This window comes from Aquarana catesbeiana, linkage group LG08 (genome assembly GCF_042186555.1).
Source record: "Aquarana catesbeiana isolate 2022-GZ linkage group LG08, ASM4218655v1, whole genome shotgun sequence".
NCBI lineage: Eukaryota > Metazoa > Chordata > Amphibia > Anura > Ranidae > Aquarana > Aquarana catesbeiana.
In genome coordinates, this window is record NC_133331.1 from 154730070 (window position 1) to 154743441 (window position 13372).

General features: G+C 44.3%; 1 protein-coding gene across 5 annotated transcripts in view; it reads right to left on the bottom strand.

Moving 5' to 3' along the window:
- The window catches only part of SEC31B (SEC31 homolog B, COPII coat complex component), a 387082-nt gene that overhangs the window by 43939 nt on the left and 329771 nt on the right, over window positions 1–13372 (bottom strand). For all 5 annotated transcript variants that reach the window (XM_073596586.1, XM_073596585.1, XM_073596584.1 and 2 more), the window contains 2 exons: window positions 3025–3168; window positions 2804–2923 (listed from right to left, as the gene is read on the bottom strand). In XM_073596586.1, the coding sequence (XP_073452687.1) occupies window positions 2804–2923; window positions 3025–3168 (264 nt within the window). The remainder of the gene's footprint in view (window positions 1–2803; window positions 2924–3024; window positions 3169–13372) is intronic.

Genomic DNA, 13372 nt, shown 5'->3' on the forward strand with positions numbered 1-13372 from the left:
TACCACTGAGGAAAGCCAAGAGGCATAGCGGACAAACTGCAGCGCCTACCCAATAGGTCATCAAAGCAGTAAAGGCAGGGGAATTCTGCTCCCCCTCCAGGTAGAAACCAGAGATTCCTCTATTGGAGGCATAGTTGCCTTGAGCAGCCTAGAGACAGAGGGGTTCACTACTGGTGGAACAGTCCCCTTCTGAAGGAGGGACTGCCCAAAGGGGTATTTTACAGCAAGCATTTTTGGAAACACAAAAGGCACTTTGGAAACTCCCAGTCTTCATGGACAAATTTGTCAAAATAAGAGAGAGAAGGGAGCGCTTTCGCCGTGCAAGGGGGCTTATCCAAAAGGGTACCAGCCCTCTGCCGCAGCCAGCGCTGCAACCCCCATCTTGAAAGGTTCCCGGACAGATGTAATAAGTGCGACAACCAGCGCCCCTTCGTGCCCTTCTGCCGTCATCCTCACTCCCTGACAGGTTAGGGAGCGTGGCCACCAGCCCACAAGGTGACCACATCCGTGCGGCGGAGCCAGATAGGATTGTTTGACAGAGGAGGTAGGGGAGGGCAGGGGTGCCCTATACTAGGCTATATGCCTACACCAAAAATTCAGGGGGGGCCCCCTAAGGTCCACATAGGGGATGTCGACCGAGGCCCCGCACAGGGGCCCAGACCAAGGCCCCTCACAGGGGGCCCAGACCGGGGCCCCTCACCAGAGCCTCTCACAGGGGCGCCGACCCCCACAGCACCACCCCTCAGGAAAGGGGCGGCTACAAGGCCTAGAAGGCTGCCAAAGCCACGGCCCAGTAGGCTGCCGCAAAAGCCGTGGGCCAAATCTTAGGCCGCCCGCCGGGGGTCCGATCCTGAGCCCAGAACGGACACTTGGTCGGTAGGCGCAAAGCCATGGCCTAAATTTTCCGATGCCAGCCGCAGTGCGCGGCCCGTGGGGGGATTGGACCAACGAGAGCTGGTAGGCCGAAAAGACGCGGCCTAAATTTTTAGCCGCGAGTGCGCAGCCCGCGGGGAAACCAGACCGATCCTGAGCCCTGAACAGACACTCGGTTGGTAGGCCACAAAGCTGCGGCCTAAATTTTCGAGCTCCGGCTGCGGGTGTGCAGCCCGCGGGGGGTGGGGGGGTGGGCGGCTGGACCGATGCTAGCTGGTAGGTCGCAAAGCCGTGGCCTAAATTACGGCAGCAGGGCACCTGATCAACCACCTCCCAGCCACCAGATACCCCCCAATACAAACCCGAGGGTGGAAGAAAGGGGGCCGTGTGTCCCAAAAAGCCCCTAGGCCAGAAGTCTGGGCCTCACCCGGGAAGAAGTAGGAGGGGGGAAGGGGGGGGGAAGGGGGGGTGGAGGAAAACCCCGGAGGGACCGATCACCCCAGGGAGTACCCGCGCCCCACACCACTCCGGGGAAGAGAGGAGGGGACTACTTACCTCTCCAGCGAAATGCGCCGGTAACGCTCCCGGACAGATCCTCCTCACCACCGAAGTGGGGGGCTGTCAGCCATGAGTAACGCTGTGACACAGGCCGAGACCTGGTTGTATGCGACCTCGCGAGACATTTAACTTGCAGGGCCAGCCCCTGTCCAGTCGGGCTATGTCCCGTCGCCCAGCCCGGCAATTGATTGTAGATCTCACCAGAAAAAATCCAGGAAAAGCGAAAATAACAAACAAAAATTCCCAGGACTAGAGATCTCAGCAGGGAACTAGGTCCTTACTCCTGATTAGGCAGAAAAAAACTGAATGCCTACAGCAGGGAGGGGGTTATATACTGACTGAGGACAGCCCATCGGCGTGGCCAAGTTTTTTGTTTTGTTCTGCCTAGTCCTACTCCTGCGGAGGCGATATAACCCTATGGTTATGAATAAAGAAGGCTGTGTCTGTCAATGAACGAATGAGAAAAAAGTTTAACCCTTAAGTTGTACTTTAAGCTAAGAGGAACCTGGAGGCTGCCACTGCATATCTCCTTTAAAATGCTAGCTGTAATGTGTAATGGCTGTAATGTGGATTCTCTGAACACACTCTGAGCCACTGAACTACAACAAGCATACAGCAAAAAAAGTTAGGCTTAAAGTAACATTCTGCTCTTTCAGGCCTCACATGAGTAGTGTGTACTCTCTCCTGTCGTAGCCACTGAGCTCATCATAGGCCCGAAAGAACAGGAGGGCACTCTCTCCTGTAGTACTAGGGGGCGCTGATCTTCTACAATAACTTGGCACAGAGCAATCGCAGGCTACAGAGGATTTGAAGGAGCTTCTTTTAAATAGCAGTTTTGGACTACATTGTTTTAACAGAAAGGGAGCCCAGGTTGGCAAGTACGTTTAGCACAATATGCTGTTCTAGCCATAAGGGACAGTATAAGGCGCTTTTTGGTAAAATTGAACTTAAAGTCAGAACTCCTGATGTATGTTCCAGGTCAGTGACTGGGAAAGAACATTAGACCAGCATGATATCCAGGCACCTAGCAGAAGGAATCTATCAGTGGCAGCCTCCAGGATTCTCTTTGCTCAGATTTCCTTTAAATATAGAAAATGGTAGATTACCTCTAGTGGGAAGCTTAGCCTCATTCTCCCTCCCTGCAGAACAGCTGTTGAGAAAAGTTATCAACCACTTAGGGTATCTATGGTTTTCAATGAGTTTGACGACTTGTGAGAGGCAGCAGTAAATTACAGCCACTAGGAACCATTTTATATACAGCAAATTCTGCATATATAATAAGCAAACCTGGCTGCTCCACATACTAAAAAAATAAATTACAGAAAAAACTTAACATTGCTTTTAAACATTTTCAAAGAATAGTGTAACATACTGGGTCAGATGCTACTGAAGAACAGCGCTGCACAAGCCCACTGAATGTTCTTTGGAGAGGAAGATGCTCTGCGGGTAACTCTTTCTTCTCTATTTTTTCTACAGGCAGCCGATGTAAGCTCTGAAATACAGAAAGATGATTTAAAGGAAACAAGATCCCTAGTGCTTAATAAATGAGCAAGCAAGTCAAGTGTGAGAGGGTCCTCTGGGTCTAGATTCTACCTGTGCGCTTGCTTCTTTAGGAGCACCAGGGGGTGTCTGACCAGGGTCATGACTGCTGCTCAGGTGAGGTTGAAGGAGGTCAGGCTCACAGGGAAGGCTCATCACTGGAGCAGTGATAGGAGCTGGAGTAACGAAAGCACTTGGCTGCATGGGAAAAAAAAAAGTTTACAAAAAACAATGATTAAATGTTTTTAAAGCAGTAAGTTTAATTTATGTGAACTTAAAATAATAGGCATACTACATTTTATTTGGTAGATGTGACTTGTCAAAAAAACAAATACTGCTATTTTATTAATTAAAAAAAATCTCTTAAATAATAAAGATAAAACAATATGTGACGGACCCAAGATGTTGTCATGTTGACCAAGTAGCAGGGTACAGGCATACTAATAGGGGGACCTAGACATTCGAAATACACTTTCATTTCAAATCCATAACTCCCCACTCCTATTAAGTTCCTTAAATATAACAACAGACTTCAGATGCAGACTTGACTCTCCCTATTACTGCTCTGCCCGCACAAGGATAATGCAGTACTAGTCCTGGTAAACTCTTTATTAACCTGTACGAATAGGGTATGGACATAGTCATTAATTGCTGTGCTCATTTAGGCCTCATGCATACTTGGACATTCTACAGCTGCTCCTATGGGCGTCTGGTGTTTTTTTTTTCCTGCCTCTAAACTCCTCTGCATGTTAGCCTATGTGTCCATGCGCACATACAGTAGGCTTTTAGCAGCATTTAGTGGCAGGAGAGTTTAGAGGCAGGAAAAAAAAAAACCCACTGCCGCACTGGAGCAGCAGAGTTTTGGCAGAAAAAAAAAACGTTGGACGATGCTAAACATGCCTAAATGCCATTAAACTGGTGTGAAAAAAAAAACGCAGCTTAGGTGAGTTTTTAACAGCAATTTTCTCCTGTCAGGAGAAACAGCGTTAACAAAAAACACTGTGTACATGAAGCCTTACAGACTGGTGCATATAATCAGGATAGGCATTCTTTTTTATACAGTATGCACAGTGGGAGATTATATAACCAATACTACATATAAATAGTGCTGTGGGCTGGGATGGGGGGAGTAGTATGGAATTTTAGACATAACTCAAGTTTTAAGGCTTTAAAGAGGAAAGCCAAAAGGCGCCTGTATTTGTGATGGAAAGAAAAAAATGAACAAGCGGGTACAAAATATTTTAACAAGCTTCAACTAACGTTTTTGAAGTACCTAAGATACACTTCAACTCCAGTCAGTAAGTGCTGAGAACAGTTCTCAATTGGAGTGCTCCGGGGTGGATACAAATCGATAATTTTTTTAAAAAGATCAAAAAAAAAAAATCGGATTGTTTTTATTTAAATTGTATTTTTTTTTATTTTTATCACATTATTTTTAATAAAATGCTTTTGGAGTAAAAATCTATCTAAAGATAGTTTTCTATTTAAGATACATTAATAATTGAGTTTATTCAGCATGAAATGGAGCTTAGTTATGTAGCATGAGGCTGTATATTCTGCAATATTTACATTTTTGGTAAACTCATTCAATGAATCCAAGTTCTGCAAGCTGTGAGAACATGCACTGCATTGATGCATTCACACAATATCACAGTAACTATGAGCTAAAACAAAGTTCAAAAATATTCCTTTATCGCATTGTTTTGCAAATCTATGTACACTACAAACTGTATGATTGAATTGGTTCCGATATCTCTGTTTTACTAACTTGACAGCTTATTATTCTAAATAGGAAACCTTCATTTTGCCTGCTAACAGGCAGCGCCTGTTATTGGGCATCCACTCACCTGCTGCCGCCATACCTCTCACCTTGTTGTGTCACTGTCGCCACACCAGCCGTCCCATTAAAGTGAATAGGACAATTACAGGCATATTTTGAGCTCAACTTTTAGAGGCAGGAAAAAGAAAACCTTCTGGTTCATGTTCCTTACTGAAGCTTACTGGCAGAAAAAAAAAAAGTAAAACTCTCCTAAACTTTGTACATCAAATGCTCTATATGAGCGCTTTTTACTCCCAAGAAAATAGAGGTTTTTTTAAAGCCCAGTGTGCATGGAACCTTAAAGAATATGTAAACCGAGCATTTCATATGCCTGATTTGTGCCTGCTGTACCATGTACTTTTATAAAAGTATCCTGTTCTCTTTGTATTGCTTTCTTTGTGTGAAATCCCTGGTGTTCCTGCCAGTCCCTCCGCTTTCCTATTAAAAACTGACCACACTAAGCAAGAGAACACACCGTGGTCAGTTCTCTAGCTGTGATGAGAACGCAGACTGCTCTCCTCCAATGATCAGACTGGTCCTGATACACCCCCGCCTGCACAGCCTTTTACCGGGAAGCTCAGTGTACTGCTGGTTCTCCTCCCCCAGCTCTTAGGCAGCTGAGAACAGAGGGTATGTGATCTCTTATAAAAAGAGAAAAAAGTGTTTATATATATATATATATATATATATATATATATATATATATATATATATATATATATATATATATATATATATATATATATATATATATATATATATATATATATATATATAACTATACACGTTTTTGCCTTTAATTTCTATTTTAAACTGAATGGGTTGTTTTACAAAGTGAGGGTTTGCATATACATTTTAAACAAGCTTTTAACTTGCTAACCCTAGCTAAAACCTGGTAAAACCCTGTTAAAGTAAACAGCATTCCCCCAGAGAAGCTCATTCAGCACTTTAGACTGCATCTTTGGGTTGGGTTAAATGGTTAAAGAATCATCTTTAAAAATTGTTAAATACTTTTTTACTGCTTTGTGGATCTGATGCTTTTTAGACTAACATTTACAAGCCAAGATTATACATTGTCTATGTATATACTGCCTTGATGATATAAAGCCAACTTCTCACGTAGCCTGGAAAGGAAGAAGTGGCAGGAATGGTTGTTCCATCTGAATCATTACCATTATTTTATTATCTGACTGCGCAAGGGACAAGACATTATGTCAGCTTCCTATGCATTGAAATGTATTTAAGGCATTTAAATAATTTCTCATGAGGCTGAGAACACACACTGGCTTTGCCATCTATATTACACAGCAGCAGGAATGATACATATAGTAGTTACTGATGTGCAGTAAACTGCCTTGTAATGCTGGGTTTTTAGAAGTGGTAAGGAAAGATGAAATAGAAAGTCCTATGACATGAGTGAGATTGTGGTATCAGCACTTTATTCTGCTTTGACTAAGTCACATAGACAGGACAGATTCCTTCCAACAAGGCCACATCAAAAGGAGAAAGTTTTAACGAGGAGCTAATCCTGTTGTGGTGAGCTCAGCCTGCAGCTGATTCCCAGCCAGGCCTTCTCAGAAAGCCTTTGTGTGGGAGCACAGGCGAAGATGAAGGCCACAGTGAAAGGATACCCTGAGCATCTTCAACAGTGTGGCTTACTGGGGATTTCTTCCACAGGAAGCAATAACAGTCATGATCTTTGCAGGGCCAAAATGAACTAATTACTCATTGTGTAGGATATAATGCAGGAGGATCCTGGCTGAAGAGGCCCCTACTTCTATATCTGGTCCCCCTCCAGTTTGTCCTAACTTGCAAAACCCTTTGTCGCATCATAACTTCATAGCAAAACATAACTGAAATACAATCCCAGAAAAAGTTTTATACTAAGTCTTAATGCTGCTGGTCCTGCATACAAAATTAGAAACAAAAACGTTTAATCAAAACTCTGGTTATTAAAAGCCCAGCTATACAATATTTAATAAATAAATTGTGTTTTAAAATACTGCCTGTGTAAAGTCCTAAAAGCTACCGTATTTATCAGCATATAACATGCACCCCAACTTTAAGGGGGAAATTTCAGGAAAAAAAACTTTCCACAACCCCCTGCACGTTACACAGAGCCCCCTGCACAGTACACAGGCTCCTGCATAGTAGACAGACCCCTTTCATTATAAAGCCCTCCTCCTTCTCTGCACTCCCAGGAGACCCCCAGTCTAACTGGGACAGTATTACCAGCATACTCTAAACTATAGAAAACATCACTGCCAGCCCCTTCTCATACACCGCTCCTCCTGTGTCACTCATTGTAAATCAAAGCTTCTAAATACCTCCATTAACGCCATGGCCCGGGTCATGTGACTGCTCTCCTCTCTTTCATTGACGGTCACATGACCGGTCTCCTCCTCCAATCAAAAGCTACACTCGAGGAGGAGGTGACGCGGGAGAAGGAGAGCGGCCAGAATGAGTGGCGTTAATAGAGGGATTTAGAGGCTTAGATTCACATTGATAGTGACACAGGAAGAACGGTATATGAGAAAGGGCTGGCAGTAATGTTTTCCTAAGTTTAAAGATTGCTGGCAGCGCTGTCCCAAGGCCAGGAGAGATGGGGCGGCCGCCCTGACACCCTCCCAATGGGTGGCACTGGGGGCGGACCGCCTGATCCCCGCCGGTAAAAAAATAGATATCACCGTATAACACGCAGGCACGATTTACCCTTTGTTTTCAGGGTAAGAAGTTGCGTATTATACGCCGAAAAATATGGTATTTACATCTTACATTCCCAAGGTTCCCTTTGCTACAGTAATCAGACAGGGAATAATAAAACTGGAGGGTAATATAGAGACTCAGATGCTGCTTTACTAAACAGTGCTGCCAATCTAACAGGTTTTCATTTAGGGGTAACTGGACTGGAGCTGCTCTGGGAGCTTATAGGAAGAGACAAATATAGGCAGGACCTTAGTGATGTGTTTTTGCTCTTTCAGTGAATAAATGATCAGGCAGACTCCAGAAGCAACAATAATTAAGAATTCCATCACCATCCTGGCTATGCAGTGTAAAACAGTTGAGTGGCTGAACAAAATTTGAAATGTTTCACAGAGAAAAAAAAAAAAAAAAAAAAGTAGGTGAGACCCCATGGAATTAACTGCAGTAATTTGCCTCAAAATTTGATCTGATCCCCATCTAAGTCACAATAGGCAAACACAATTTCTCGTGTCTTCATTGAACACACCGATTAAACATTCAGAGAGCTGGAGAAAAAAAGTAAGTGAACTGTGAAGACTAGTTACTTCAACAAAAGCTAAATGGAGACAGTAGTTTGCACACCTAGACTCCAATTAATGAAATGAGTTTGGTATAAAGCTACTTTGACTAATAAAAGACACTCAAGACACTTAAGATTGCTGTTCATAATAAGCATCAGCCTGATGTGAACCATGCCTTGCAAAAAGGAGCTCTCTGAAGACAAGACTAGTTTATCAGCATAAGGCTGGAAAGGCAAAGAAAGTAATATCAAAGTGTTTAGGCATCCTGCTGTCAGACAAATTTTCGATAAATGGAAACAGTTTAGTAATGTGGCTACTCTTTCTAGAAGTGGGCCCCCGGCCAAGATGACTCCCAAGTCACAACGGAAAATCCTCAATGAGGTAAAGAAGAGCCCATGAGTACTAGCTAAAGGCTAGAAGACATCACTGTAACTGTCAAACATCTCTGTTCATGAGCCTACCATACGTAGGTCTTTGAATAGGCAGGGTATATATGACAAAACACCGCAGAGGAAGCTGCTGCTCTCCAAAAAAAACATTGCTGTGCGCCTGAAGTTTGCCAAGGAGCATCTTGGCAAACCGCAATGCTGCTGGGAAAATGTTTTGTGATCTGATGACACAAAAGTTAAATTGTTCAGGAAGACTACTCAGCACTATGTATGGTGCAAAAAGGGCACAGATTACCAACATCAATACATCATCCCAACAGTGAAGTCTGGTGGAGGAAACATCATGATTTGGGCTTACTTCATTGCCTCAGGGCCTGAACCATGTGTCATCATAGAGGGGAATTCATTTTTTTACCAAAAGAAAAAAGTTTATCAAAATATTCTACAGGATAATATCAGGGTGTCTGCCAGCTGAAACTTTATAGAAGTTGGGTGATGCAGCAGGACAATGACCTTAAACAGCGAAGTAAATCCACCACAGACTGGCTTCAGAAAAAGAAAATGTATCTTTTGAAGTGGCCCAGTCAGAGCTCAGACCCCAACCCTGTAAAGATTATGTGAAACGACCTCAAGAGAGCTGTTCACACCAGACTATGTCTGAGCTGAAGCAGTTTTGTTAAGAGGAATGGTTAACAATTCATCCTGAATGATGTGCATGTCTGATCTAGAGCTATCGAAAGCGCTTACTTGAAAGTCTTTGCTGCCAAAGGAGGTTCGACCAGCTATTCACTCCAAGGATTCACTTATTTTCCTACAGCACTGTGAATGCTTATTGGGTGTGTTCAATAAAGACACAAGAAATTTGAATGGTTTGTATGTGACCAGCTTACGTACATTGTGTTGGTCTATTGGTGTGACTTTGATGGGAATCAGATCACTGTTTATGGCAAATTACAGCTAGCCATTTATTCCCTCCTGAAAGTACTTGAAGGCATGCTTGAATTCTGGGCTTATATAGCACCATACCGCACTCTGACCAATGAGCATTGCTAGTAGGTGGGGTAGCAATGCTGTGACTTCTGATCTAGAACACCGATATCTGGGGCACTGAAAAAGATAAACCTCTAAATTAAACATTTAGATTCTGCTGGCAAGTTACTTGCACATCTTATCTTGATGCATTGCCTCACTAATGCCAGAAATGTGGTAGCCTTAAAACCCAAATCCAGATGTTTTTTTTAATACTTTGCTATTTTGTAAAACAATATTAAATAGCAATTTGAAATAAATGTGTATAAGTCCAACTGAGGAGCTGCCGAAACATACAGTAGCAGTTGAGTTTCCCTCTGCATCATAACAGTGTCTAGTACAGATAACAGTTATGGTGTTGTACCTCTGCCGCCCCCTTCTCTTTTTAGCTACTCACAAACCATGGTGACAGTGTCATCACAAACTGTGAATGGCCAGTCAGTAGGAGGGGGTGTAGGCACAACATTGGAACTGTTGTATGCAATAGATACATTTCTGATGTGTTGGGGAGCTAAAGGTGTGATTGCTACAGTTTCCGGCAGCCGCTCGGTGGGGCTTATACACACTTACCCCAGAAAGACATTTAGGACTGTTCAAATTGGAGTTTTACAAAATGATAAGGCCTCATGCAGAATGGATGGAAAAAACAGTAGCATTAGCTGTAGAAAGAGTTTTTCAGTGTTTTTGTAGTAGCGTTTTTTAGCGTTTAGTGTATTTTGGCTGTAGCGTTTTTTTTTTAGTAAAAGCATACTCCCATAAAACCTTATGGCTCAAAAAGGCTGATAAACACCGACTGGCCACCTTTTTCAGTGTTAAGCCATTTTCAGCTTTTTCAGAGTTAGAGTGTTTTTAGAGTTGAAAAACTCCTCTCAAAGCCCACTAGTTCTGGAGTTTTTTTTCAGCTAGAAAACACCCCTGCCAAAAACGGATAACAGCCTATGTGTGCATGGACACATAGGAGAACATGCTGGCAAGTTTATTGAGTGCAGAAAAAATGTGTGAAGCCAAAAACAGAAGCTGTAAAAATGTTCAGTGTGCATGAGGCCTTAAGGTTCAAACATGTAAAAACCACTGTACCTGGAGTTGGGCTTTAATGCCAGCAAATACCTTTTTAGTATCGTTTTAATTTGTCCAGGAACACCACAAATATGATGTATTATCTGCAATGGAAATTCCACCAAAGAACTAAGGACATCACTATGCCTAGTAGATAGATCCAAAGAAATATATGTAAATTATATTTCAGAGAGTAGTAACAGTTCATTTTACAGCATTGCCTTTGCTGTTCTCAGGTCAGGAAGTTAAGAGAAATCTAACAAATAGGGAAAAAAAGACCACAGTAAAGCTTTACAGGGAGTCTAATCCTTCCCCCATCTATCCAAAACTAAAATGTCTGGCTGGGGTTCCACTCTTGGTGGGGAAAAAAAAAGCGTGCATATCTCCCGGAGGCAGACTAAGGCCAGGTTCACACTGGTATGACACGACAGTCGTACGACTGTGGATCCGACTTTGCCCTGCGACTTGAAGTCCGACATCCATTCGACTTCAATGAACGGGGATCCAAATTTGATCCCCGACAAGACCAAGTACTGTGTCTGGTATGAATCTTTAGGAGAAACTCCACGATAAATTAAAAAACAGCATGTGTTCCCCCTCCAAGACCATACCAGACCCTTCAGTCTGGCATGGATTTTAAGGGGAACCCCCACGCAGAAAAAAACGGCTCCCCCCAAATCCATACCCTTATCCGAGCACACAGCCTGGCAGGTCAGGAAAGGGGGTGGAGGACGAGCGAGCGCCCCCCCTCCTTAACCGTACCAGGCTGCATGCCCTCAACATGGGGGGGCCCTGCGCCCCCCTACCCCAAAGTAACTTGCCCCCATGTTGATGGGAGCAAGGGCCTCTTCCCGACAATCCTGGCCATTGGTTGTTGGGGTCTGTGGGCGGTTGGCTTATTGGAATCTGGAAGCCCCCTATAACAAGGGGGCTCCCAGATCCCAGTCCCCCACCCTATGTGCATGAGTTGGGGGTACATTTTACCCCAACCCATTCACCTAAATAAAAAAAAAGTATCAAAAATAAAAACGCAGTACACAGGTTTTTAAAAGAATTTATTGAGGCAGCTCCGGCGACGCTTCCGATTTCTTTTCCCCTCTCTGGCTCTTCTGCCTTCTCCGCTGATGTTTTCTGCCTCTGATGGTTCTACTCTGCTCTCCACTGATGTCTTTTAGCCCTCTCCGGTTCTTCTCCCTCTGTCCGCTGTCTTCTGCCGGGTCTTCTCCGCTGTCTTCTCGCTCTTTTGCCGGGTCTTCTCCGCTGTCTTCTCCCTCTGTTCCTCTTCCGATGTTGACTCGGCGCTCTCTCCTGCTCTAATGCTGGGTGCACGGTGTGCCACAATTATATTGGCGTGGGGCGGGGACACCAGGTGACACCACCCGGAGGCCCCGCCCCTTATGACGTCACCACTCATCATGCCCCAGGCGGTGACCCTGCCCCATGTTGATGGTTCAGGAGGGGGGCGCTCGCTCATCCCCACCCTCTTTCAAGACCTGCCGGGCAGTGTGCTCGGATAAGAGTCTGGTATGGATTTTGGGGGGCCCCCCAGTCATTTTTTCGGCGTGGAGGTTCCCCTTAAAATCCATGCCAGACTGAAGGGCCTGGTATGCTCTTGGAGGGGAGACCCATGTCGTTTTTTTTTTTTAATTTGGCGTGGAGTTCCCCTTCAAGATCATCAGAGCACAAATCGCATGCCAAAGTCGGATCAGTTAAGACAGCGATTCAACTTTGATCCGAATTCAGTGATATTCAAAGGGCTGAAGTAGGATCAAAGTCGGACCAAAGTAGTGCAGGGAGCATTTTCAAAGTCGGAAAAGTTAAGGCTCTCAAAGGGAAACATTGATTTTCACACGCCATGAGCGCTTGTGGTACAAGTGTGAACCCGGCCTAAGGCCTGATTCACACCTATGCATTTGTTTAGTGCGCTTTCAGTTTTGTAGAAACACATTAAAGTCCATTTAACATTGTTTCACATCTGTGCATTTTATGGAAAGGGCCAGGAACTTTTCTCTGGTTTTTGGTTCTATAGACTCTAATAGATCAAAAGCGTGTATTGAAAAATGCTAAATGCACCTGCAATATGCAAACTGCAACCTGCATAGGTGTGAATCAGGCCTTAGTCTGACAGAGCAGCAAGGAGCTGATCGTGCATAAACTATGAGCAAGCTTGACTCTGAGGCCCTTTTTTGGTTTAAAGAGCAGACCTAAGGCCTAAACTGGAGGCCTGATGCAGCCGTGTGGCAAGAGAGTAAGCCAGAAGGCTGACTTATTGTCACTGTGCAAGTTACAGTAAGACCCCTTTCACACTGGAGGGGTTTTTCAGGCGCTAAAGGGCTAAAAATAGCTGGCAGGACGTAAAAAAAAAAAAAAAAGTCCTGCAAGCAGCATCTTTGGGGCGGTGAAGGAGCGGTGTATACACCGCTCCTCCACCGCCCCCGCCCATTGAAACTAATGGGCACCGCTGCCGAAGCACCTGCAAAGTGCTTCAGCAGTGGAGCTACACGGGTGCATTTAACCCTTTCTTCGGCCGCCAGCGCTCTGCTAGCAGCCGAATAGCTGCAAAAACGACGTTAAAGCGCCGGTAAAACTAGCGGCGCTTTACCGCTAACGCTGTCCGCGGATCAGTGTAAAAGGGGTCCAAAGGTGGAACCCCCTGCGTGGGGTACTGATGTCTTGTGAACTTTTCCATTCTTTTCAATAAAAGTGGGCTACCATGCCCTTAAAAATACCGTTCTGGACTGGAGCAATCATTGAAAACGCACCTACCGCCCGCTTGAGTCTGATCACCCCAATCTTAATATATAAATATATATATATATATATATATATATATATATATATATATA